The sequence below is a fragment of the Hippocampus comes genome, unplaced genomic scaffold (assembly GCF_001891065.2).
Source record: "Hippocampus comes isolate QL1 unplaced genomic scaffold, H_comes_QL1_v1.1 scaffold95, whole genome shotgun sequence".
Lineage (NCBI taxonomy): Eukaryota > Metazoa > Chordata > Actinopteri > Syngnathiformes > Syngnathidae > Hippocampus > Hippocampus comes.
Window position 1 is genome coordinate 140,461 of NW_017805778.1, and position 26,041 is coordinate 166,501.

Here is a 26,041-nt window from a genome sequence, read left to right on the forward strand (position 1 = left end):
TCATTTGTGTTTGTTTCATAAATGTACAATGTCATTTCAGTTGGGCGTCATTTTAATAAGCACTCTCGTTTTTAGTATTTGTCGTACTGGAACAGGAGTTCAGAACTTTCAAGGACATTCCCCCACCTCTCCCAAAAACTATGTGGGTTTACTGGTGATTAGAAAAAAAACAAAAATCAAACTCGAGGTGTGTTTACAATTCCAAACTAAACTTGAACGAAACACCTTGGTGGAGGATTACAAATCAGTCATTGGATACCTCACCGCATTTGACCCTGACCTTATGTCGAGCGCGATCACTCAGGGCAGCTCTTGTAAACGTTGAGAAAAATGGAATTCGGGAGGGAAAGGGACGTATTTACGAGAGCTAATTGTTTCCTGTGCGCCCGTCCCCTCGACGCGGCTTTCACAAGACCACCTGATGGGGAACATATGGCATCGCACGCTTAGTCCTCCCGCCCGAAGGACGCTTTTCGTAGAGCGTTCCATATCCTGACTCCTGTGTGTAAAATCAGATGCCATAGTACATTCCACTGGATGACCCATGTGGATGCCATATTAAAAACCGTTACGCCCATGAAACTTGAACCGAAAAAAGACGTCTGGTTGAACGACACAAAAGGTCCGCGTTGCCAAATAAATCAGCGTTCAGAGGTCAACTCTTCTGAAAAATCCGACAATCCCCCTTAGCGCAACAGGAAACCAAAAATACGTCGGGTCTTCGCCTTGTCTTTGTTAACACTGTCTTCGCCGTGTGTTCTGGCTAAAGATTAAAGCACGCGGGTTGCTTCCAGAAAGATGGTTTCTGCTTCATTGGAAGTCCGTTGGACTTCGACTTTCAAATGCAAATTTCCACAAAGATCAGGAAAAATCTGCCCCTAAAGTCACATAAAAACCTGGATTTCATACGACAGTTGTTTATTTATGGTATTCATCACATGAGGCCTCATAGCTTGCAAGATTTCACCTGAGTGAGGATCTGAAAGATAATTTCCAAAAGCTTTCATTTTGTTGTTGTTGTTGACGTGATTCTGCATCAGGGTATCACTGATGGCAATTTGTGACCTAACAATGGGAGCAACAAAAGCAGTTTTTGCCCATGTCTCTGTCCTGGCTCCTCAGTTCAATATGGCAATAGAAACACAACTAAAAGAGGAACGGAATGTGCATCAAAAAGCGGGCCATGCTTCAAAACACCTGTTTTTGCCCTAAATCCAAAAAACAGTACCTATCATCTTAGAAATGTGGGTGTGAGTCATTCTACATTAGCCACACAGCTGGGTGAACAACCGTGTGCCAAACAATGGAATAAAATTTTTATTTTATTATTTTTTTCCCAGATAAGGATTCTAATTTAAAAAGTTATGATCTTGTGGCATTTTTCTTGTGAGTCATCTGCAGTCTGGACTAAATGTCTCCAAATTCTTGTCTGTTGTGCCCGCCAATGTGGGCTCGTCTTTTCTTGTCAAGCTGCTTGGTTTCAATAAAAATGAAGCGACTATGAATAGTGTAAAGGGGTTATTCTCCTATGTCGGACTCTTGCCATTTCAATTGGGGATTGTGTTGGTAATTGATTCATTCCGTCACAAATATGCTTTATGGCGGGGAATTAATTGTTGAGTCGTGGCTTGAAGATACTGGCTGGAGACACTAGAAATAACTTGAAAAAAGTTTTTCCTCTCCCACACGCTTTAAATACATTTTGAGTGATTAAAACACAGGTCATTTGATTAAAATATTTTTATAGGATTATTTAGAACCCGCTTTCACTACTCCGCTTGTACACACACAAAAATGTTAAAGCCTGCTAGCTTCAAATGTTTTACTTGTCACTCCCTATTTAAGTATACTGCAAAAAGGACACATACTGTTCCACAAAAGAGAATCAAACACTGTATATTTTAAACAACAAAGTGCTATTACACCAGAATCATATAATTCTGTCGAACGAAAGTCTGCTAGCTTAATGCTAGCTTATAGCGCAAAACTCCTTGTCATGGTGTTTCTAAACTTTCAATCAACTGCTACTTTAACACACGTGGCTAATTATGGCTTATGCACTTCTGTTTGGATGCAATCGGCATTTCGTTGCCTTGTTCTACAACGTGGCACTTTTATTTGTACAATTTCCAGTTCGATTCTTCACAGAGCGCTTTGCCAGTTAATGTTTCTTCAATCTTGAGAAAAGATTTCTTCAAATCCTCCACCTGTTGTTTAAATGTGCCCATGGTGCTTCATTCCATCCTTAATCCTGGTACGTCATCATATCACACAAGAAGAACTTGTTACTGTCTAATTCCATCATGGAGCTAATCCAAGTCCAGCAACAAACTATCCTTCTGTGCACAACTTTTAATGACGGCAACAGGTTTGCACTTCCCGGACTTCCCTTTCCACCATTTTTGTTCGCTGCCAAACAGTTGGGGGTTCTCGTTGCCAGGCCTTGTTATGAGCGATTTAGGGGAATAAATGAGGCCGTTAGAGATTCAGTTCAGGGATGTGGCGCTAACGTGTGAAGGTTTTTTTTTTACACAGTGGTCTTTGGTTTTGGATCTTCTGTCACTGGTATTTGAATCAGTACGTTGCGCTATGATTCAATTAATTTGTGTCTATGGACGTCTGATGCGACCGTCTGTAGCAATCCAGGAGGTGATCCAGAGTTTAAGTTCAAGGGTTACTCTCCCAACTACAAAACGGCGCATCCTGTTTGCTTAAGGTTAAATGAGAAGTGCTCTTGAGTGAGCATGTGGGCGTCATGCGTTTGGAAGTTTTGAATTGTTCTGACATGATCTTACGCACCCGGGAGCTATAAAGTATGGCCGATCCAAGCGGTCGCGAGCCCTTGGACAGAACCGGCTTGCATCCTTTTGGTGAAAACACAATCGAAAGGTCTTTGAACCTTACGAAAACCTGAACATTCCTTTTTGGGCTATTATTCCAAGGGAAGTACACGATATTCATGGGCAATGGAATCTGAATGTCGGCGCAAGCCTGTTTTCATGGAACAAGGAAATCTCTGCCATTTATAGACGCTGCTGGCAAAAAAAAAAAAACACAGGCGATCTTTTTCCCACAAAAGCAGAAGCCATCCATATAGAAAAAAAAAAAAAAGATCAGTGGTCTGTCATTGTGCTCCACTTCCTGAGATATGTGTCATTTCCTGCTCCAGCATCAGCTGTGCCAGTGTTTCCCAGGATGGACCAGACAGATTTGCCCCGGCATCTGTATAACATCCAATGATGCCCAAACCTCATCAAGGAGGACACATGCAAACAGGCGCCACTGTTCTCCGAGCACTACAGCAATATAAAAATCTTACGGCCTTTTTTTGGCGCCTGAGAAATGAAGATCATCCACAAAAGTGCCATCACAAAAGATGGCATTCAAGTGCGAAACATGTTTTCGGGCTGAGCACAGAGATTGCCTTTTATTCCGCTTTGACTGTTGTGATGTTTTTTTTTTTCTTCAAGCTCGTCTGATTCCATAAGGCCACTCTATCAAAAAGTTGTCTTTTAAGCGCTCCTATCAAAAGACTGCACCTCCACTTTTAGGTCGTCACGACACGGCTGATAATGTGGAGTAACAACAAATAATATGGAGGAGTACGAGATGTTTTTCTGCATTCCTCTAAAGATGATCTCAGCCAAGGGAGTGGGTGGCCAAATATTTATGATGGTAGCATATTTATTCCCGCCAAGGCAGTCTTTTGTCTTCCTCTCAGGGTCTCTTTCCGTTTCATTCCCTTGCACTGTATACTACTCATTGGGGACATTCCAGGATTGACTTCAAATGCACAACAAACCTTTGCATTTACATTTGCATGAATCGACCAATCAATGTTTCTGGTTGAATTAGAATTGGGAATTCAACGGTCCTCCCTGATGTTGGTCACATTTTGACATCATGAGTTCAAGATGACACCTAACAATTGATCGCTAGTACCTCACCAGTGTCACATTACAAACAGGGTGTTCTTAAGAGTGTCATTTGACGAACGTTCACTGGAAGACTCACAGAAAGGCACGGAAGTAAAGTTCTTTGGGAATTTTTATGGCCTGTTGTGAATTTTGCCATTCCGCTCCTAGTTAGCGAACAGCATATTGTGCAAAAAGAATTGAAATAGAAAACAAGTGGACATATGCATTTAAATATTTGGATGAGGTCAAATTAAGTTCCCGTGTAAAAGCTATCATTTGGGGTTCATCCTGAAATTTCCCAATTGAGAAGTGTATGTCTCCAAGTTGTCATTTAGCCGTTGGAGGCATCCAAGCATCACAGCTGAGTCAAGTCTTTGCCAAATGAAGCAGCTGCAAAGCATTTGGCATGAACATCATTGCCATGGAGATTTGGGAAAATGGATGCATGTCGAAGATAAAGGGGGGGAGGAGCACATCTGTGAGGAAACATCTTGTTTTCTGTCATCTTCCCAAAGCAAAAGGCTTGGGTGGCGCACAAGGAGAACGTGTTCGAAAGAAGTTCAGAGCTCGCAAGGCCTTAAAAAAAGGAGGGGGGTGGGGGGGGGGGACCCGAGCAATGTTTACATGATATTGTGTTGATCGCCATTTGTTCATTTGCTCCTTCATCCATCCATTTGGTGATCCGATTTATCCTCACATGGGTCACGGGCATGCTGGAGCCTATCCAAGCTGTCTTCGGGCAGTTGGAGGCGTCCACCCTGAACTGATCGCCAGCCGATCGCAAGGCACACATAGACGAACAACCATTCGCCCTCACAATCACTCCTAGGGGCAATTTAGAGGCTTCCATGAACCTGCCACGCATGTTTTTGGAATGTGGGAGGAAACAGGAGTACCCACACAAGAAGGCCAGGACCAGAGTCGAACCCTGCACCTCTGCACTGTAAGGCCGACTTGCTAACCAGGCGATCGCCGTGCCGCCCTCATTTGCTCTTTAATTAGCAAAACTACAGAAGCCAAATTATTACCATGCAACCTCACAAAGGGAAGAGAAGCAAAAATGAATTTTTCCATTTGTGTTTTTCGCACAAAAGTCCATGAACTGCCATCTACTGCTTCGTTCTTGTGAGCGTGCAGGCTGCTGATTGCCACTCGCTAACAATGACGGAGAAATCCCGTCCAGTGGCGCAATGTAAACCTCTCCTCACACCTTTGGCACGTCGTTATCACGTTTTTACGACATGATGGAAATCCTTTTGACGCAGATAGCGGGGCGAGCGAGCGAGCGAGAGGTGGAGGGAGATAAAGGCAATCTATTGACCCTTCGTCGCAATCCCTCGCATTACTCCGACATGGAATGCGGGACATCCTCTCTGTGCCTCGCTTCACCTTTTTATGGGCTCTTCCTGTATCCTCCTCAGTGAGCGTAGAAGGTCAAGGGCAACGGCTACCGTGCAGTTGTTCTTGTAAATAGTCAGTGTGCCCAACGTACAGTAGCTAAATCATTCCAGCCGTTTTTATAGTTGCCCCCTGATCAGGTTGCTCCTGAACTTTGAATGAGTCTTGGTCTTTACTGCGCGTCAATAGCTTAGGTTCCCATGAAGACTGGTTAATGATTGGTGAAACAAACATACGCAATAATGAGAATTAATTTTTTTTTTCAGTAATTTAGCTCCGCAGTTAAAATGAGTAAGAAATTGGACATCTTTGTGGGACAGTTAATAATGGTCAAAATGACCAGATTCTCTTCTGTTGGGTTGAAAGTAAGTGAAAAGAATTTGTCCCGTCAATGTCAATGGCATGTAGAGCTCGGATTCACATAAAAAAAAAAAAAATCCGCATTCACTACCCACATTTGCATTAGTCACCACCAAATCCCCAAACAATTTTAATAGCTTACTCAATGTAATTTTCCTGAAAAACGTCATTGTCGAACAAATGAAAAATCAAATTTGATCAAATTGGTAAATGGTGTGCATTTATATAGCACTTCATCCGGATCATACGTTTACAAAGTTATATTGCATTCAACTATCGGAATGCAGCACACCGACATGTTGACCCAGCATGTCAATATAGAGAAAGATAAACCTTTTTAGTTTAAAATGACTTACTTTAACCTTAACAATGCCTTGGTCCCATTTTAAATCAATCTTCATTACTCCTAGCCTCATCCTAGCTTGAACTGAGCTAGTCCATCTCTCAGGTCCAGCATCCACGTTTGAAAACTCCCTTTTAATTGTTGCTAACGCGGCCTTAGCTGGACAAATATTCCCCTAGCTTGAACTGAGCTAGTCCGTCTCTCAGCTTCAGCATCCACGTTTGAAAAATTCCCTTTTCATTGTTGCTAACGCGGCCTTAGCTGGACAAATATTCCCGTTGCTCGGATGGCGTTAGCAGGCCAAATAGTCACACGACTACCTCTGGGCATCCGCTCGAATATAGCGCGGCACACATAGGGAGATGGGACGTGCCATCCAAACATTCCTCTCTCACGAGAATATGTTATGATGTTATGACTCGAATGGGAAAATTCTGATTCGGCGTTCCAAGTCAATTGGACTCGGCACCGATTTGTGCACCTGCGTCATGGCAACTCTTTTTGTCCTTATTTGTCAGAGCTCAAAACAAAACAGAATGGGAATGTGTCGTCGAGTTGCAATAATGCCAGCATTGGTTTGTCCAGGAGTGCTCGACGAAGAATATTTTTCTCCAGTTGAAGAACAGATGGAAATCTTCTCGCATATGGCAAATAAGTGTGGAAAGTAGGTGCCGGCTGTCCAATTTCAAAAGTTACAGAGCCCAGAGGATCCCAACGTTATGTACTGATATGGACTGCACGTGTTTCAAGTAGGGGGGTGTCGTCATTCATTCTGAAATGATTATCCTAGCGTGTTTAGTCTATGTCTGTCTCTATGGGCTTAAATCCTTGCATCGGGTTCCTCACACTTGTCCGTGTCTTTCATTTCTGGCCTTAGTTTCTCTCGCATACTCGACACACTACATCCCATCAGACCTTCTGTTTTTACAGTGATGAATGGTGTGAATTCCAAAAGCTTTAGCTGCGAGAAGGAGCGATATTTCCAAGTCACGGGCTTCAGCGCACGTTTTTCTGTCTTGGTCAAAAGCCCGCGTCGTTCTCAATGTTGTGATTCGACGCAATGTTGCTCTCAGCTTCATAAACAGAGGCAACTTTGTCTCGAACCCGTGATATAAACAGCATTAGATACACAATGTAGACATTGTGGTATGATGCCGCTTTGTTCATGGGAGAAAGGCTGAGTCGCCACCTGAAGCGTTAACACGTGAGCCAATTTGAATGATGCGCCTTTGGCCGCAGCAGCTACTTTTGAAGGAACTTTCAGACCCCGCGGTGCGCCGCCTTAGCCTTATTTGGTCGTCCAGTGTGATGACCAAGAGGTTTATTTATGCAGCTATTTAGAACAGTAAGGAACTTACCCTGGCACCCTTCTCGGGAAAACATTTACAGCCTCCGCTGCAGTCTCTTCCTCCGCAGGGACCGCTGTGCTTCTTCCCACCCTGCAGACACAAACATACAACACGCAGATATTAGCAACCGGGGAATACACAGCAAATGTTGAGGAAATTGGGTCATTTTATACTTTGTTCTTTACTGCACGACAATATATTTCTGTTCACTACAGCCCGCCGCGGCACGCTTTGGAATCGTAGCAGCCTGATGATTCATCAACAATCGAGCCCCTGCAATTGCCGACATTTTTTTCGATGCTCATCACAAGTTGCTTCAGCTATGTAAATAATGTGTCAACATAGCAGAGAGACACAGTATATACGCAGTAACCCAAGAGTAAATTCAACACAAAGAGAAACATTCGACGTTTCGTCTTTCCGTTCTGGAAGCTGACTGTTATTATTTGTTTGAGAAAATGAACACTATTCGAATCCTGGCGTCATGAAAAGTTGCTCAATTGACAACGATGGAAATTAGAGGTAAATAATAATTTGGGGCTTTTATTTTGAAACCGAGGGGGAAAAAAATAACTGGAGTAGGAATGAGCTGAAACAGTTTTAACCAGTCAAAAAAAATGCGAATCAGAGGAGAACCCTCCTCCCTGATTTTATATCTGGAGCTTTTATTTGGCTGCCCAGTGGACGAGTGGTTAGCGCGTCCACCTCACAGTGCAGAGGTCGTGGGTTCGGTCCCGGCTCTGGCCTTCCTGTGTGGAGCATGTTCTCCCCATGCCTGCGTGGGTTTTTTCCGGGTACTCCGGTTTCCTCCCACATTCCAAAAACATGCATAGCAGGCTGATTGAACACTCTAAATTGTCCCTAGGTGTGAGTGTGAACGCGAATGGTTGTTCGTGTCTGTGTGCCCTGCGATTGGGGACAAATTTAAATAGAAGAACTCGACTCAGGGAAGGTTGCTGGTGCAGTCCGACGGCAGCGGATCTTTCAGAGCGAACGGCGGGCAGTTGCTTGGATCGAAAGATGGATGGATAGATGGCTATTTGACTGCTGACTGCTCCAATGAACTCTTCATCTTATCCATCCATCCTTCCATTTTCTGATCCGCTTATCCTCTCGAGTGTCGCGGCCGTGCTGGAGCCAATCCCACAGCTGTCTTCGGGCAGTAGCACCCTGACCATTTACGCTCTGCACCTCTCCACTATGAACCGGAAGTGCTAACCAGTCGACCGCCGTGCCGCCCTAATCTGCTTATTCCAATTAAAATAAAAATAAAAAGAACCTCCAAACTGCTACCGCTCTGTAGTCATCATGAGATGAGACAGAGAATGGAGAATTTTTTGGGTAAGCTTGAGTCTGAGGGTGCCACCAAAGGTACAGGACACATCAGTTCTTTTGGTAACTTTAGCACCGATTTGTGCACATGCGTCATGGCAACTCTTTTTGTACTTATTTGTCAGAGCTTAAAAAAAAAAACAGAATGGGCATGTGTCGTCGAGTTGCAATAATGCCAGCATTGGTTTGTCCAGGAGTGCTCGACGAAGAATATTTTTCTCCAGTTGAAGAACAGATGGAAATCTTCTCGCATATGGCAAATAAGTGTGGAAAGTAGGTGCCGGCTGTCCAATTTCAAAAGTTACAGAGCCCAGAGGATCCCAACGTTATGTACTGATATGGACTGCACGTGTTTCAAGTAGGGGGGGAGGAGGAGAAGCAGTCTGTCGTCATTCATTCTGAAATGATTATCCTAGCGTGTTTAGTCTATGTCTGTCTCTATGGGCTTAAATCCTTGCATCGGGTTCCTCACACTTGTCCGTGTCTTTCATTTCTGGCCTTAGTTTCTCTCGCATACTCGACACACTACATCCCATCAGACCTTCTGTTTTTACAGTGATGAATGGTGTGAATTCCAAAAGCTTTATCTGCGAGAAGGAGCGATATTTCCAAGTCACGGGCTTCAGCGCACGTTTTTCTGTCTTGGTCAAAAGCCCGCGTCGTTCTCAATGTTGTGATTCGACGCAATGTTGCTCTCAGCTTCATAAACAGAGGCAACTTTGTCTCGAACCCGTGATATAAACAGCATTAGATACACAATGTAGACATTGTGGTATGATGCCGCTTTGTTCATGGGAGAAAGGCTGAGTCGCCACCTGAAGCGTTAACACGTGAGCCAATTTGAATGATGCGCCTTTGGCCGCAGCAGCTACTTTTGAAGGAACTTTCAGACCCCGCGGTGCGCCGTCTTAGCCTTATTTGGTCGTCCAGTGTGATGACCAAGAGGTTTATTTATGCAGCTATTTAGAACAGTAAGGAACTTACCCTGGCACCCTTCTCGGGAAAACATTTACAGCCTCCGCTGCAGTCTCTTCCTCCGCAGGGACCGCTGTGCTTCTTCCCACCCTGCAGACACAAACATACAACACGCAGATATTAGCAACCGGGGAATACACAGCAAATGTTGAGGAAATTGGGTCATTTTATACTTTGTTCTTTACTGCACGACAATATATTTCTGTTCACTACAGCCCGCCGCGGCACGCTTTGGAATCGTAGCAGCCTGATGATTCATCAACAATCGAGCCCCTGCAATTGCCGACATTTTTTTCGATGCTCATCACAAGTTGCTTCAGCTATGTAAATAATGTGTCAACATAGCAGAGAGACACAGTATATACGCAGTAACCCAAGAGTAAATTCAACACAAAGAGAAACATTCGACGTTTCGTCTTTCCGTTCTGGAAGCTGACTGTTATTATTTGTTTGAGAAAATGAACACTATTCGAATCCTGGCGTCATGAAAAGTTGCTTTCCTCCCACATTCCAAAAACATGCATAGCAGGCTGATTGAACACTCTAAATTGTCCCTAGGTGTGAGTGTGAACGCGAATGGTTGTTCGTGTCTGTGTCAGAGTTATACCCGGACAAATTTAAATAGAAGAACTCGACTCAGGGAAGGTTGCTGGTGCAGTCCGACGGCAGCGGATCTTTCAGAGCGAACGGCGGGCAGTTGCTACGCGATTACACTCAAAGTACATCGTGCTCCTCATCGGTCTTTTATTGTTTACATATGCAAAATATAAGAAAGACACTGCCCCTGATATTTGCATACCACGCCCCCAGTCCGGCCCCTCGGTCGCCGATGTGATTAGCTTTTGTCAAGCTTTGAACCACAGATACTTTAACACCGTCTCCCACGAATAAACAAGTCGCAGACTTCACTATGAACCGGATGTGCTAACCAGTCGACCACCGTGCCACCCTAATCTGCTTATTCCAATTAAAATAAAAATAAAAAGAACCTCCAAACTGCTACCGCTCTGTAGTCATCATGAAATGAGGCAGAGAATGGAGAATTTTTTGGGCAAGCTTGAGTCTGAGGGTGCCACAAAAGGTACAGGACACATCAGTTCTTTTGGTAACTTTAACAATTGTTCTTCTAAGTGGAAATAGGGCTGATGCAACACAGATGTTTGGTAGTCTGTTGAGTAGCGGAGGTGTTGTTTGTGTACATTGTGGTGTGTGTGGACTTAGCTGCTGTTTACGCTGCAACCGGAGCGCTTGAATGAGTCATAGACACGCAGACATGAATGGTTAGCATCTGTCTGAACAACTCAATATAGCCAGTTTGGTCTTTACACGTCTCTGTCTGACAAAACCACCCACTGTCTCTGTGACAGACTGCGTGAGGGTCCCTGATCATCGAAATGCAGAGGTCAAGAGGCTTCAAAAGTCCCTCCGCTCGCTATAAAAGAAAGAAAGGAAGCTTGTTTCAAAGTTCAACCAAACCTCTTTGTGTCTCGTCAGGACCGCATCGCTAGCTCCTAAAGGGCAAAACAATGCGGGGTCTTGATCAAACCGTCGGGACGATACACACAAATTCAGATTCGTAGCTCAAATTCGATGTGGAGTCTTCAGATTGATGCGAGTGTTCAAAGCAGTCTGCATTTAAGAAGTGCCACCGAACTTGTCCGGCATACAGTAACGCTAAAGGGCAATTAATACGAATGGAACACAGCTCCTTCCACACAGGAAATGAAGGAAATTCAACTCTAGCTTTTCCACGGATGACTGAATAAATTGTTCAGGCCGACGTCTTCCACCTACACAGTCATACCATAGTCGAAAAGGCCGCCGAACGTCCCTTGTTAAAAAGTCCAAACTGCCCAATTTGTGCCCACGGTGGTGCAAGGAATCAGAATAATCCCCCCACTCCTCAATCTGAGAACATCCCCACTGACAAAGGGCCACATTGAGACCTCACAACCTCACAAAAGACCTTCTTTTACCAAAGACGCGCCGTCCTCTAATGATCCCTTTATCTTCCCAACAAAAAGACTCTTTTCGTCCCCCTTATGGAATCCACAAGGCTGCGTTTCTTTCTCAACTGTCTGAGGGCTCCTTTCAAAGTGTTACTTGATATTGCTGATGGCCGTGCTTTCATGTTCACCACACACCCTGCCGGTAGACACTCCGAGACGTATGTTTCACATACATCCCGAATTGGCGAGCACATTGCGTGATGGAGGATGTCAAGAAGTAAACATCTGCACGGCTACCACGCGGAATGGAGACTCAAGACAGGGAAGTCAGTTCATCTCAGCGAGGCTGCGGCACAGTCGCTACTTTTTCCACACTGAGGCGACGACTAAATCCCACAATAGTCTGCGTCATCTCCACAAAGGCAGAAAGTACAAAGGAATAAGCTCCCTTAAAGGCAGTCCCTTGTGACCATCAGTCCAAGTCAAACCAAAATTGCAGGTAACCTGGTACAAGCGGCAGTACAGTCACCTATTTTCGATAATATTGCAAACATCTCTCATATGTCTGTATCACAATAATACACGTTGTTCAATGAATACTGTACCAAATCCAAACTAAACATTGTGCTTTCCTACCAATTCTCAAAATGTCATTTTATTTTGCGTACATAGAACATAAGTCATCGTTTTATTCGGATAACAAGTTTTGTTTGAATAGCATTGATTGTAAAATCTCAACCGAGGCCATATACTGTATTAGGGTTGTGCATGAATCGGTGGAGACTCGAATTGAGATGTAACTTGGTCGTTAAAAGCGAATGCTGAGTCGGAATTTTTGGATTCAGATGAGAATGAATCATGGCATATTGGTGTCACAAGAATGTTTGGATGGCAACGTGTGCGTGATGTAGTACGTACATCGTGTGACCCGCGCTCTTTGAGACCCACGCCCTACATGTAAAGGAATGTTGAGCTGGCTAATTTGCGTTATATTAAACTGTTCAGCAGTCAGTCAATAAAGCTCATCTCGGCAGTGTATCAACTCCTCTGTCGCGACTGTGCTGTTGGCCTCTCATGCTGTGCACGAAGGGAGTTTGTTCACTTGGACCGGAGAAAATGTCGAACTTAGCGTTAGCTAGCTGGTACAACGTAACACGGATGGATTTAAAACTTTACCAAGAGCAAAAAAAAAAAAAAAAACACCCTGGGTTCTGCCGTTAGCCAGTCTACGGCGAGGGATTCTGGGGGTTAGCGTATGTAGCATATGTACGCTTTGGTATGTTTTCAAAAAAGTGAATATGAGTTTTGGTCAAACACTTTGGACAACATATATCCCGCATGATGAACGGGGCGCGGTGGGGGGATTCATTGTAACTATCTTGAGATTTCTTTCTGACAGGCAGAGGCATATAAATCCCTATTTGGAGTGCAATGTGAAAACTACAAGGGCTTATAAATCTCATGGAAACCTATAAGAGTGTATCGCACTCCTCAAGGCCTCGCTGTGAAATTAATGGCATTTGTCACGAGGAATGTTGTTTTTGTTACCTCCCCATCCTTTACGGCTTTACCCCAATGTCGGCAGATGGCTTGAGATCATGTACAATAAATGAAATCAAAGCATCTGGGTCAACAGCGATCTTTTTCTCACGGTTACTTATTCCTCTCTCGCTCTCCTTCCCTGACGCAATTTATGTGGCTTCACGAAGTTTGTGAGCGCCTCGGCCGTATGAGCGAGGGATGTCGATACGACAGCTGTACACGCTGCTCATCTCCCATGGCAAATGACTCATCAGAACCGTGATGCGATGCGCTCACATTTAAGGATAACATCACTTGGGAGACTTGCGGTGACCGATTGATTTTGGCTTCGGGATGGAAGAACGCCGCCATGACTGTTTCCTCCTTCCTCTTTAGTGCATGTTAAACACTGTTTTTGCTTGTAAAACTATAGTTTGTTGTATAAACACTCGGGGTTGTCAGGGGTCAGCCTTAATGTCACAAGCGGTTCCTGGAACTCTGATCACTGTGATGCTTGGGGGGAGCGTTGACAAAGTGTCCCTTAGAGATGGATGTTCTGCTTTCAACATGAAACCGCACGGCGGGGCATAAACAGTGCTTGTGGTTGTCGTCGGCTCAAATGTATACGAGATCATAAAGGAGGCTCCGTTACTCATTTGAACGCCTCTCTTTGTCGACAGGTTTCGACATGTCCAAGACATGATAAAGTGGCTAATTACTTCATACGTAAGCATTTAGTTCATTTAAAAAAAAATAAAAAATTTGCACCACCAACAAGGTAAAGGTGGGCTGCAGAATGGTGTTGCTGCTCCTTGAGCAGTTTTTTTGTGGGGAGTTTGGTCCCTTTGCTCAAGAGCCTTTTGGCATACTCGGTCGGGAACACAAAATCAAGCAACATTGCAACGCATGTTGATCATAGCAACATACTGTGCCGCTGCTAACAAAAGATTCTTGCCACCTGGATGTGTGGAATGTGGATTTACAGCCAAACTCATTGTGTTCACTTCGGACATTTGTGAAAACAAAAAAAAAATCCTTCACGCAATTGTATTAACGACGCTCGGTGTGTTTGTGTGTGCCCGCGCGTTTTCAGCGCCGCCTTCATTTACAAAAGATTTGTCTGTTAGCGGGTTTTCGGGATAACAGCTGACACGTTTTACACTAATGATGCGGTTTAAAGAGCGGATTGGCTGGATGCGAAACAACTGTTCTCTCACAACGAGACATGTCACATCTGTGAAGGAAATGCGGTGTCTTGATACGTCAGTGTGGGTGTGGAAGACTCCCTTGTGCTAGCTGATAAACATGCTGACTCACTGATTGAACGACGGAAATACTTTTCTTCAAGATGCTCAAAGTAAGAACGTGGGATTATTCCCTAGGTGGACATTGGTCAACTCTTAAAGGGTATGTCAACCCAAAAATATTAATTTTAAGTTGACAAAAAGTGACAAAATGGCCACCCCGTAAGACGGCTAAAAATGGCGGAATTTTACTGCTTAACTCATATTCCACAAACATAATATTCATCAGAATGCCATGTTGAGCCTATCAGGGCAGCATAGAACTCATTATTTATTATTGTAAAGAACGTTTTGGGGTGGACTTCCCCTTTAAGGTTAGCATGTATCCTTTCTGCTTCATATTTAACCGCATCATTACTCGTTCACTGTTCAATGACGTTCTTGGTAGTTATGTCATCATTGTGTCCTACCACCATCGACTGTGGCATTTGATTTTGTCCACTTACTAAAGCAACAACACGTATTTTTAGATTGCTCTCGTGTTTTAAGGTGCATGCACATAATGGACTATACTTTCACCAAAGCACATTTTTAAATTGATCCCTGCTCAAATGGACCTCCAAAAACGTACACGAACAGAGCTAGCAAGGGATTTTCCTTTCAAAATTCCATATCAATATCTTTTGATGAATGAATGAATGAATGATTACTGTTGACGGCTGAAAGTCTGCTTTATTATCCTGTTTAATTTTTAACCGTAGGCCAAAAATTGAGTTTGAACATGTTATGCGTTTAAATATTCGCATAGTTGAATCCCAGGTTGAAAAGTGCTTCGAAAGATGGCCGACTGGCATTTTCATAGTTGTATAAAACAGCAATTGAGTGAACTAAAGCAGAGTTCCGCCGCTTGTTGTTACAGCCTGTTAATGTGATTCTTGTATGAACATTCGGAAATGTTCCCCCGGTGCATTTGTGAGACAGTACACGGAAGCTCCTTCAACCAAAAGGCCTTCAAAAAGGAGGACAGCAACGTCAAGTGGGAATATTTTTCTGTTTGTCTTTGTCCAGCAACAATAGCCCGAAACAACTCAAATCAGATCTGTAAACAAGCACTCGAAAAAAAGAAGTAAAACACAAGTAAAGCTGAAAAAGCAAAACGCCAAACATAGCCATGTTTGTTTTGGACTTGCCATCCTAGCCGAGGCGTATCTTGATTTTACACCAGATCTCCCAAAGGCTTTCATTACGGCGATAAGGAACTTTCTGGAAGACATGTCTTCACCGTGGCTTTATTAGCGCAAGTTCTACATCCTGCCGCACCACCATCAACTTCCTGTTGAAAAGCCAATCTATCATACCAGCCCTGATATTACATGTGCACGAACGGAAAAAACAACAGGAAGCCGGCAAATAGTTTGTCACCAAGTTGAAAATTGGGCCAAGGCCTGGTGGACGAATAAGACCTCGGATAGCGACATTATGAATCAGATTGGTCGAGTCACATTCGAGCTCGGTCACATTGTCGCCGTACATACCAAAACCATTTGCGCACTCCGTGTTCATTTTCATCTAACTAGATGAATAAGTAGAATACGATACAGAAGAGTAAATAAACTACGGAGGCTTCATGTCGTCCCAATTCAGGGGCGACATCATTTCGAGGCTGCGTTCAAAAGCCAGCGACGTACGAAGGCTTCCCCATTTCATCTGGCTTTCTTTTCATGTTTTTTGGGAAGATGCCTTGCCTTTATCTTTTGGAGACTCCCATATCCTACGATTGATTTATGACTAGTTTGCACACCTAAAGCAAGATATATTGAACCGTAAATCTTAACGGTGACATGGCGCCACCCGGCACTTTTGACGTAAGTCGAAGGGTGGGAACGTGACATACTCGGGAAGTCTTCATGAGCGTAGCGTTTTTTTGTGATGGGTTTGTTGGAGGGTTACAATATATATATTTTTTTCCCCAGCAGTTTTGTAGTCTGACAGAAAATGTTTTTTTCTGATGGGTTTGTTGGAGGGTTACAACATATATTTTTTTTCCCCAGCAGTTTTGTAGTCTGACAGAAAAAGACCACCAACTGACCAAGCGATTATGTGCTGAAGAACGACGTCCCCATTTACATATTTTGATGATCGATGTTCATAAACATGTCCACAGCCAAACGCGTATGTATATTTTGAACAGGAATTTCCTATGCTGATAACGCAGATGGTTTCTGTGGTCGCCAAAAGACCCTCAGTCCATTCGGTGACTACCTTCCCTCTTCTCTTCAGAGACCTCCCACCCCCTTCGTCATCGTAAACATACTACGCTCTTTTCCTTGCCGTAGAAATGATGTGGCTGCTCTTGTTTGAAACTAAATGTCACTGCGAGCATGGAATATTCATGAACTTGAGCAAGAATGCAGAAAAAGTGGAACGGGGACTCCAACCATCAATCAGTGGGAAAGTTCCATGAAAAATATATATTTTATTACTGCAATGGTTTCACCCTCAAGGCTTCCTAAGAACCATTATTGAAAGCGAGCCAGACTGCTTTCACAAACTTGTCCTCTTGTCCGTATATTCGTCTGTGATTTATCACCATTCAAATTCAACCAAGTTTGGGGGGTGGTGAAAAGGAGGCCGAGAGACTCGAAAGATCGGGCAAAGAGTGGGTTCATAACTTGGGAAGGTGGCATGTTCTTCAGTTGAAGACACGACGCAGAACACCGCTAACTCCCGCTGTGCTCTTCTGACAAAGCTCCAGTGTAAACACAGCTCTCATTTCTGCCCTTTTGCCTGACATAGCTGGACCTTGCCTTCCCGTGCGCCGGCTTCAGGTCATACACGGACTCCACTTCATTTCCCGGTGGACCGCTCTCCTAATCAACACTTCCTGCGGTTAGCATGAGCTCAATGGAGATGGGATTAGATCCAATTTAAATCGATTCTGGACCCCGGTGCTCACGTTGACCTGTCGGATGATGTTTGGCGGGGTGGGTGGGGGAGGGGGCGTTGCGGCTCAATCCCACAATCAGACGATGAGTGACGTCCAAAATGGGACGATCTGGAAGCGTTTACAACGTGAATGAAGATGTGAGAGGCCTGACGAGATTGAAACGACCAATAAAGCCTTCTGAGGTTGAACAAAATCGGGGTTTAGAATGGTGTTGGACCTCTAATTTGTTCAAATTTCAAAATAATTTCCTCAGAGAAATCAATGGGAACAGAAAATGATAGTTTAAAAAAAAAGTCATCTTTGTCCTTGTAAAACACAATTGAAACTTCTCAGGTGCATACTGAAACAACACTGAAACAACACTGAAACAACAACTTCTACCCAGTAGGCCACAGATGTCAAACTCAAGGCCCGGGGGCCAGATCCGGCCCGCCTCGTCATTTTATATGGCCCGCGGAAGCAAATCAAGCATGTCAACTTGCACGATGCTTGTGAAAATCTCAACCAAAATTTAACATTTGCATATGTAATAAATACGAGACATATTGTAAGCATTTCCTTGTAACCAAACCCCTCATTAACAGTAACTTAAACAATAGTTGAATCAACAGTTTTTATTGAATTTTAAAATTTGGTTTCAGTCATAAGGCCCTCCAAGGGAAATGGTAACTAAAATCTGGCCAACGACAAAAATGAGTTTGACACCCCTGCACTAAATCATTTCAGCCCATCAGAAGCCTAAAGAAAGCAACCAAGGAGAAAGAAACCCAAACAAAACGTTGCAAATTTAGGTAAATGGGTTTTTTTTTACACCGATTTTTAGTTTGAGTCAGTATTTCGTCATCAAAGCAGCAATAATGTGGTTTTATAACCTCTTCCCATTAAGCTATTTTAGCCAAAAATCCAACAAAAGTCATCTCGAATAAATGTGTGGGAAAAATATTTAAACGTTTTTGGAGCTTTCCATCACAGTTCCTGTGATTTATCTGGTTTCAAAATTACATTGCCGACACCATCAAATGTTGCTCTGGGCTACGATGCGGTTGCCCGTTCCCTGTGTCAAAAGGTCAAAACGACTGAAAAGAAAATAAAGTGCGGCACAAGAGACTTAGTGAGGAGGCTCGGTCAAGAAGTTATCACCAAATGTACATGTGTCAAAACGAGTTAACATTTCTCTCGTGACATAAGATAACTCGGTCAGTCTCCGCAATTGGAGCGCGACTGGTGTGGAAATAGGAAGGTGGTTACCGCACATATGGAGGCGGACTTTCATACTGTGCGAACACGAACGGTCGTTGAAGGCTGACGTTACATCCGGATGGAGTTGGACCATCTGCAGGCTGACCGAAACAGTAAATGTTAATAAATCCACATGCTTAATCCTGAGGCACATGAGGCCGGAAATAATCGGTTTCCCATCGCAGAGGCTGCGAGGCAAATTTTGCATCTCATCAAAATGCATTGACTATAAAAGTGAGAATCAACCACTGAGACGATCATGAAAAAAAAAGGTAGAAGAAGAACTATTGAGACGGTCACAAAAAATGTTTTGCTGGGCTCATGTTTTTGCGGGTTGTCATTGGTTGAGGGAAGCTCAATGCTACTAACGCAGAAGCAGGAAGCTAAAAAAAAAGAAAGTTAGAAAGTTGTTTCTCCCATAATTGAACAATTGATTTGCAAAACTGCTACGCAAAGGAAACATATTTCGAGCCTGGCACACACGTGACGGCAGCAGATTTGATATGTGACCGACTCCTCAGAGCAAAGGAGGACAGCTCCGTGGAACGTCCTTGATCGAGATTAAAGAGCAGACGAGCACACAAGATAACCGCGCTAGTGACGAGGTGCTGCACGAGGCTATAAAAGGAAGCACGAAAACAGCAAATAGGACTGACCGCTGGGATGCCCGATTGGACTCACTGTGGAACAAGTGTACGATCAAACCGAATGACGAATTGACACACATAAGACAGCACAAAGGTGCTCCCGGTCAATAAAGGGTTAACAATGCGACTCATCTGAGGTAGCCAAAATATGTGAGGTCCAGCAGGGCTTGTAAAGAAACTCTGACACATTGAACTCCACCCGCCTTCCTTTTCCTGTTTAGAGACCTTCTCTGTATAATCTATGTTGTCGTCACACAATGCTCGGCTCAGGATGTTCCCCATAAAAGTGACATTTAGCCCGGATAAACACACGTCACACTTGGTTTCACGTGCCAAAAGGAAAAGTGGACTAACGCATACATAATTAGGCCATCGTGACTGTGATTTTTTTTTTTTAAATTTTGTGGTCAGCTTTTGAATCGGGGTTGAGTTTAAGTTGTAGGACGATATCTCGCATCAGTGTACGCTGGAACGAGGAGCACCGGGTAGTTACTAGTTACCTCTTTAACCCTTTCATGCACCCTGTAACTCATCCATCCATCCATTTTCCGATCCGCTTTATCCTCACAAGGGTCGCGGGGGGTGCTGGAGCCTATCCCAGCTGTCTTCGGGCAGTAGGCGGGGGACACCCTGAACCGGTTGCTAGCCAATCGCAGGGCACACAGAGACGAACAACCATCCACGCTCACACTCACACCTCGGGACAATTTAGAGTGTTCAATCAGCCTGCCATGCATGTTTTGGGAATGTGCAAGGAAACCGGAGTACCCGGAGAAAACCCACGCAGGCCCGGGGAGAACATGCAAACTCCACAAAGGGAGGCCGGAGCTGGAATTGAACCCGGTACCTCTGCGCTGTGAGGTCGACGCGCTAACCACTGGACCACCGGGCTGCTTGACCCAAGGGTGTCAACCTCATTTTTGTTACGGGCCACATCGTAGTTTGGGTTTCCTTCGGAGGGCCATTCTGAGTGAAGTTCACAGTGGGAAGTCAAATAAACATACGGTCGTCTTAGATTACAAACACGTAACAAATCTATAAACGACTCGTTTTGGAAATCGGGGACCAGTAATTATGTTAAATTCATTTTCAGTTTTCATGCAGGTCTTTTCATATTTTTTGTTGTATTTATCCGCCACACCTTAAAAGCCGTTCTCTGAAAATATTGTCTGACATGAAACCGGTCCGTGGGGCAAAAAAGATTGGGGACCGCTAATCTAAAACACTTGAAACTGTCCTCCCTGAAGGTGACCAGAAGCTCTTCGATCGCTTGCTCTGCGTTCACGGACGCGCGCTCATCGGTGACAGCGAGGCCGTATGCAAGCGCGACTTGATTGAAACTGTCCTCCCTGAAGGTGACCACAAGCTCTTCGATCGCTTGCGCTGCGTTCACGGACGCAGCGCTCATCGGTGACAGCGAGGCCGTATGCAAGCGCGCATGTCTTTTGGCTTCCCGCCGCACAGTACAATGGGCTCTTCCCCCGATTGTTGCGGCTGACTTTGTATCACCGACGCTTATTTGGCCAGCCGTTACGTTTGCCAGTTTCCCCGGCTTTATCGCAGGCAGACATCTTGCTCTCAACTCAAAAGCATAAAACAATCACGCACAGGAGGTGGCTCACGTGTCGGAGGTGACCCCCTTTCAGATCACGCGCCACATGTTCACATCAAAAAGTGATTTATCAGCCGTAAGATGAATGTTACATTTTTTTTTTTTTTTAAACCACAACCCTTGATTGACAATTGGGAAAATGAACATTCAAAAAACTGGTCAACAGCAAATTTGAATCAGCAATGGCTTTATGTATCTCTTAAGATGTTTTGACACTGATTTAAAAAAGACCTTTACTGTTCTTTTTGGGTTTTTTTTTGTCTTTTTAGCACATTAGGTTTTTGAAATATTAGAATTTTAGTTTTTTTTAAATTTGACCGATTAAAACGTACACAATATGGACTTTATCATGCGGATCACTGGAATAGCTATGGCGTTTCAGAAATGAATTCCAGCCATTGCTCAACCTAACCCTTAATAATAAATATGATGTTTTATATTGCGATGCTACGCATCATCTTATTTTTATGAAAGCATCGAGAAAAATGGGCAAATTCGGAATCAGCAGAGATGCAAAAGTCGACTTGCATCTCTGATTAGCCCTTTCATGCGCAAATAATGATAACCTGATCCGGTGTCCACAGTAGTAACCGCTGTCCCTTAAAGGGTTTAAAAACAAAAAACAAAAAAAAACTCCCAAAAAACAAACAAAAAAAAAAATGGAGGAAATTGGAAGGATTTTGTCAGAGTCAGTGAGAAAGTGTCAGATTGTCTTCAACGTTCATTTTTGGAAGTGTCACTTTGGTTGTGAAATCCCAAGTGAATCCAATAATTTAGGGGGGAAGGGGGACCCAAATGTAGTCAACTGCATTTTCATAATTTTTTTTTTTTCCCCCACCATCCGAGTTTATTGTGCTTTTGATCACCGGCAACCATTGGGGGGAAGGGGGACCCAAATGTGGTAAACTGCATTTTCATAATTTTTTTTTTCCCACCGTCCGAGTTTATTGTGCTTTTGATCACCGGCAACCATTCTGACGATATTAATTTGAAGACAATGACAAACAGAAGCCAATAACATTTCTGTTATTGCTTCATGATCATCATCCAAGATTTTATCAAGATGGACTGCGCCTTGGAACGCAAGACCGGGCGTTGGGGGAAACAATGCGACCCACAACAATCAATTAGCGACAAGTGAAGCGGTTCAGCAGATGCCGCCCCGCTCGACCGCCAGGTACGGTCGGAAATCTGGAGCACGAATGGCTTCTTCCTCCCACACAGATCTGATTCCCAAAACATCCGCTGTCAGAAGCCCGCCGAGCCACCCACTCGTTCAATCCCGCTCCAACACATCTTGAAATATCTTCTCGGACGCACGTGAATCAAAGGCTCCGATTCAATACATCCTGTTAGCGTTGAGAGTCTCGAGAGCTTTCCTTCCTCCGACTGATGAGGGAGGTTCTGTGTGCGCATTGGGAAGTCTGTTTATGCGCTCATTAGCTCAGCGGTTCGGCTTCGTTTTCCTCAGTCGATCTCCTCTAAAGCCTCATAACAAGTGTTACATTTCCAGATTATTGCTTTCGAACCTTGCGCTGGGGTTTTACCGCCATATTTTTTTTCAATTGTTAAAATGTCAAAAAGAGTCTTCAGAAAAACAAACTCGGTGAACATAAAACTAGATTCTTCCTCGCATGCCAAAGCATCAGATTGCACTTGCGATTGTAGAAACTTTTACAAGAAAAGGCGATGTAAATAAGATTTAAAGGGACAAGTGTGAATTGCATGAACTCTTCACTTCACAACGTGTACTGATTTTTTTTTCTTCCCCCCTCCTGTTTGTTTACAGTGCAGGAGGTTGGCAAATGCAGCGTGAAAAGAGCCGATCAATCTTAAAACGGGAAACATCTTGAGCGGGTTATTCCCAATGGGGAAGATGGGGAACCCCGATGTGAAACATCGCGTGGAGAACGGATGGTGGGAAAAAGTTGTTACGCAGAGGTGCGGATCTGGCCCGGCAACCTCCCACGGGTGAGGTTGGGATATGACATTGAACAGAAACATATGTTGCAATGCGCACCTCAAAAGAGATGCGTTATGAGTTGCACGCTTCATGATCAATTGTTGCATTTGAAAAAAAAAAAACTCTCTGCTTCATCTCCTCTCAGCAATGATTTAAATATGCGCGGGTACAAATTTTCATTCATGGGACAATTTACCCGAATCGGGGAAATGACATTCCAAACTATATAACTAAAAGAGAAATAAACAAGTTTACAAGCAAGTCTCTGTTGCAATTCAAGAAACGAGATTTCCAAGGCATTGTCAAAGCCACAGTGATAGCGGATGGAGATCACTGGAAAGTTGGACATGGAAGACCTGGAGTGTCAATACAGCCTCAGCCTGCATGACTTACTGACTTCTCAGTCCTTTTCATGTGAAATTTGCCTAAAAACAGAACATTGACCCAAACTAAAGTGAGTTCACTGTCCCTCTTTGCGCAGTCTTGGGAGCAGGGCTGCACAATACACAGAAGGTCCTGTGCTGTGTCACATGCTGTTAAAAGCAAATCTGATTTAAACACACACACACTCACACACATGAGACACAAGACAACGACCCGCCTTTTTCACGTGAAAATAACCCTTCATCTGAGAGACTTGAAACCGGTCAACATCCAACGCTCTGAACAAGCTGCCAAGAAAGCAAATTCGAAAACACGCAGAACGTGCATGCAGCTGCCGAAATGATGCGGCAAAGGACTTCCCATCCTGTCGGTAAAAATGTAAAGAGCTGGTGCTAGCTCGGGCGCCAGCTCAGATTTAGCGGCGGGAGCCACTTTGGTGGAAACCAAGCGAAATGATGTGGGCAAAATTTTAAATATGTTACTCATCGGAGTCATATTGTGAAATTTGTGATCATTTAAAAAAAAAAAAAGGAAAAAAAAGGCTCCCTCCGCCTGGTGATTGTGGACAAATATCCTCAACAACCGGGGCTAACTGCACATCTTTATTTCTGTGGCTAGTTTTGCAAGAAGTGGCTCCAAATAGCGATGAAGTGTGGTCACAATGTTCTTATTTTTCAATTTTGCCACAAAAGTTTCCCCAAACTTCTGCCCACTGTAGTTGTTGTGCTGGCATCATGTGATCAAACTGCAGCAAACATCAGCTATTCGCGGCGGATAAGGAGCCAGCCCTTGCGCCAATAAAAAAAAAACAACAAAACAAAACATGACCGGTTCATGCCCGTCATCTTGTGGTAAAACTATTTTTTAAATGTTACAGTTTAATTCGCCTCAAATTATTTTTTTTCCCCTCCAAAGTCCCTCCAGCCCTCTCTCTCTATGTGTGCAATATTAATTTGACAATTTTATTCTCTCATAATAATTCAACTCTATACTCTTTCTCATGATACCATTTTATTTTTATAAAGCAATTGTTTTTTCTTCCATCTGCTTTTTCTCTCGCAAAGTATCCATTTCTCACGTAATATTGCAACTATATTCTGCTCAAATCTAAGAAAAGAATAAGTCTCTTATTAAAACTTTCATCTTGAACAATTATCCAACCATCCATTTTCTAATTCGCTTTTCCTCACAAGGGTCGCCGCTCGGGGGACACCCTGAACTGGTTGCCAGCCAATTGCAGTTGAACAATTATAAAAAAAAAAAAAAAAAATACAGTCTTTTTTTTTTCCCTTGCAATATTATTCTCTATTCTTGCAAACATTTAAATTTAAAAAAATGTCCAGAATTATTTTCTCAACCTGTACAGCAGTCAATTGGCCTGCAGCGAAGGTATGTATGCCAAGACCAAACCCCCCTTTGCTTGGAGATCCTCCCCACGCGCGCCACTCCCACTCTGTGCGCACACTTCCACTCAACTCTACACGTGCCCACACGGAGAACCTTACGGCAAAAACACCGTGAAACTTTTCAACTTGAAACTTTTGCAAACCACGCAATGCACGCATGAACTCGACCCTCGTGTTAGAAACAGTTCGTAAACACTTACCGCGTGCGCTCCGGCGACGAGAACGGCCACGCAGGCGCACAGCAGCAGCAACCTGTAAAATAAAAGGATGACGAGGAGAAGGATGAAATCTGAATAAGACGTATTAAGGTGATCTTTGTGCACACGCTCACCTGAGATGCGTCACGTCTCTGTTGTGATGCCCGCGCATAGTTCCAAAACAGCCCTCAAAGCCACGCAGCTCTCAAAACATGACCCACCTATAGGACACAGCAAAAGTGAACTAAAATATGTTTTACTCAGCTAGTTGCGTCTAACAGATTCCAATGTTACACCGGATTCCTTAGCGGGACGCATATAACTCGCACTCACCAGAGTTTTTGCGCGTAACGGTGCGATAAGACGTCCGCAGCACCAAAAAAACAAAACTTTCTGGAATATTCTCCCCAACCCTCAAGCAAAGGTTGTCAAGTGTATCCTCTTCTTACGCCGAAAAGTCCAAAGTGAACGTCCGCAGCAACAAAAAAAACGAAACTTTCTGGAATATTCTCCCCAAACCCTCAAGCAAAGGTTGTCGAGTGTATCCTCTTCTTACGCCGAAAAGTCCAAAGTGTTTGCGCTGGTGGTGTTCGTTCGCATGATGGGCGAGGGTGGTCGTTGGGAGTGGGTGGGAGAGGGTTTTTTTTTTTTTTGGGCGTAGTTAGTAGACGTGTGGTGTGGCGCAAGCCCCCAAACTAAACCCACTCGGCGTTGATCAGAACTTCATATCGCTTCTGGACACAACATGCAGGCCAACGTGCAGAGCGCGCTCCGCCGCTGACCGAGTGGAAACAGAGGCCGAGATTCAAGCGCTTGTTTGCGGACACACGAAGTCGGTGCGCCCACCACCACCACCACCACCACCCTCCCCCACCGGCAGCTGAGATGCTGCTGCTTCCCGCCGCCGCTTTTCTGCTCCTGCTGGCTGTGTCGTCAAGCGTGGACCAAGCCACGGCTGAGGTGAGTGTCACTGTTTTTGGAAACACGTGTTTTTGTGTTCTGAAAAGTGACGACATATGTGCGCTTTTTATGCGGTTTATTACGATTCTTACTTGGCAGCGGCTGCAAGCCTGATTTCTGTTTTTTTTATGGCTGCGGCGTGCTGCCACTTTACTGTTTGAATTCAATTGCATGCATAGGTGGAGTTCACGTCACGAGCCCGTTCACTGTACTGTACAGTACTGTCATGTACTTTTTTTTTTCTGCTGTCATGCATGCAGCTCTGAACTCCCACTCACTGCCCCCCCCCACCCCCCGC

General features: G+C 44.1%; 2 protein-coding genes across 3 annotated transcripts in view; one reads left to right on the forward strand and one right to left on the reverse strand.

Annotated features, from left to right (window-relative positions):
• col4a2 (collagen, type IV, alpha 2) overlaps positions 1–25,347 on the reverse strand; it is a 49,352-nt gene extending 24,005 nt beyond the window's left edge. Inside the window, exons 1-5 of the mRNA XM_019884677.1 lie at positions 25,266–25,347; positions 25,111–25,172; positions 24,918–25,004; positions 24,787–24,838; positions 9,684–9,764 (exon numbers count right to left, since the gene is read on the reverse strand). Of these exons, the coding sequence (XP_019740236.1) occupies positions 9,684–9,764; positions 24,787–24,838; positions 24,918–24,955 (171 nt within the window). The 5' untranslated portion in view covers positions 24,956–25,004; positions 25,111–25,172; positions 25,266–25,347. The remainder of the gene's footprint in view (positions 1–9,683; positions 9,765–24,786; positions 24,839–24,917; positions 25,005–25,110; positions 25,173–25,265) is intronic.
• A 164-nt stretch (positions 25,348–25,511) lies between these two features.
• Positions 25,512–26,041, forward strand: part of col4a1 (collagen, type IV, alpha 1) — a 34,455-nt gene continuing 33,925 nt past the window's right edge. The window contains exons 1-2 of one of the 2 annotated variants that reach the window (XM_019884675.1): positions 25,512–25,626; positions 25,663–25,743. In XM_019884675.1, coding sequence (XP_019740234.1) covers positions 25,669–25,743 — 75 coding nt within the window. In that variant the 5' untranslated portion in view covers positions 25,512–25,626; positions 25,663–25,668. Of the gene's footprint in view, positions 25,744–26,041 lie in introns of both variants that reach the window. The other variant, XM_019884674.1, reaches the window with a different exon arrangement.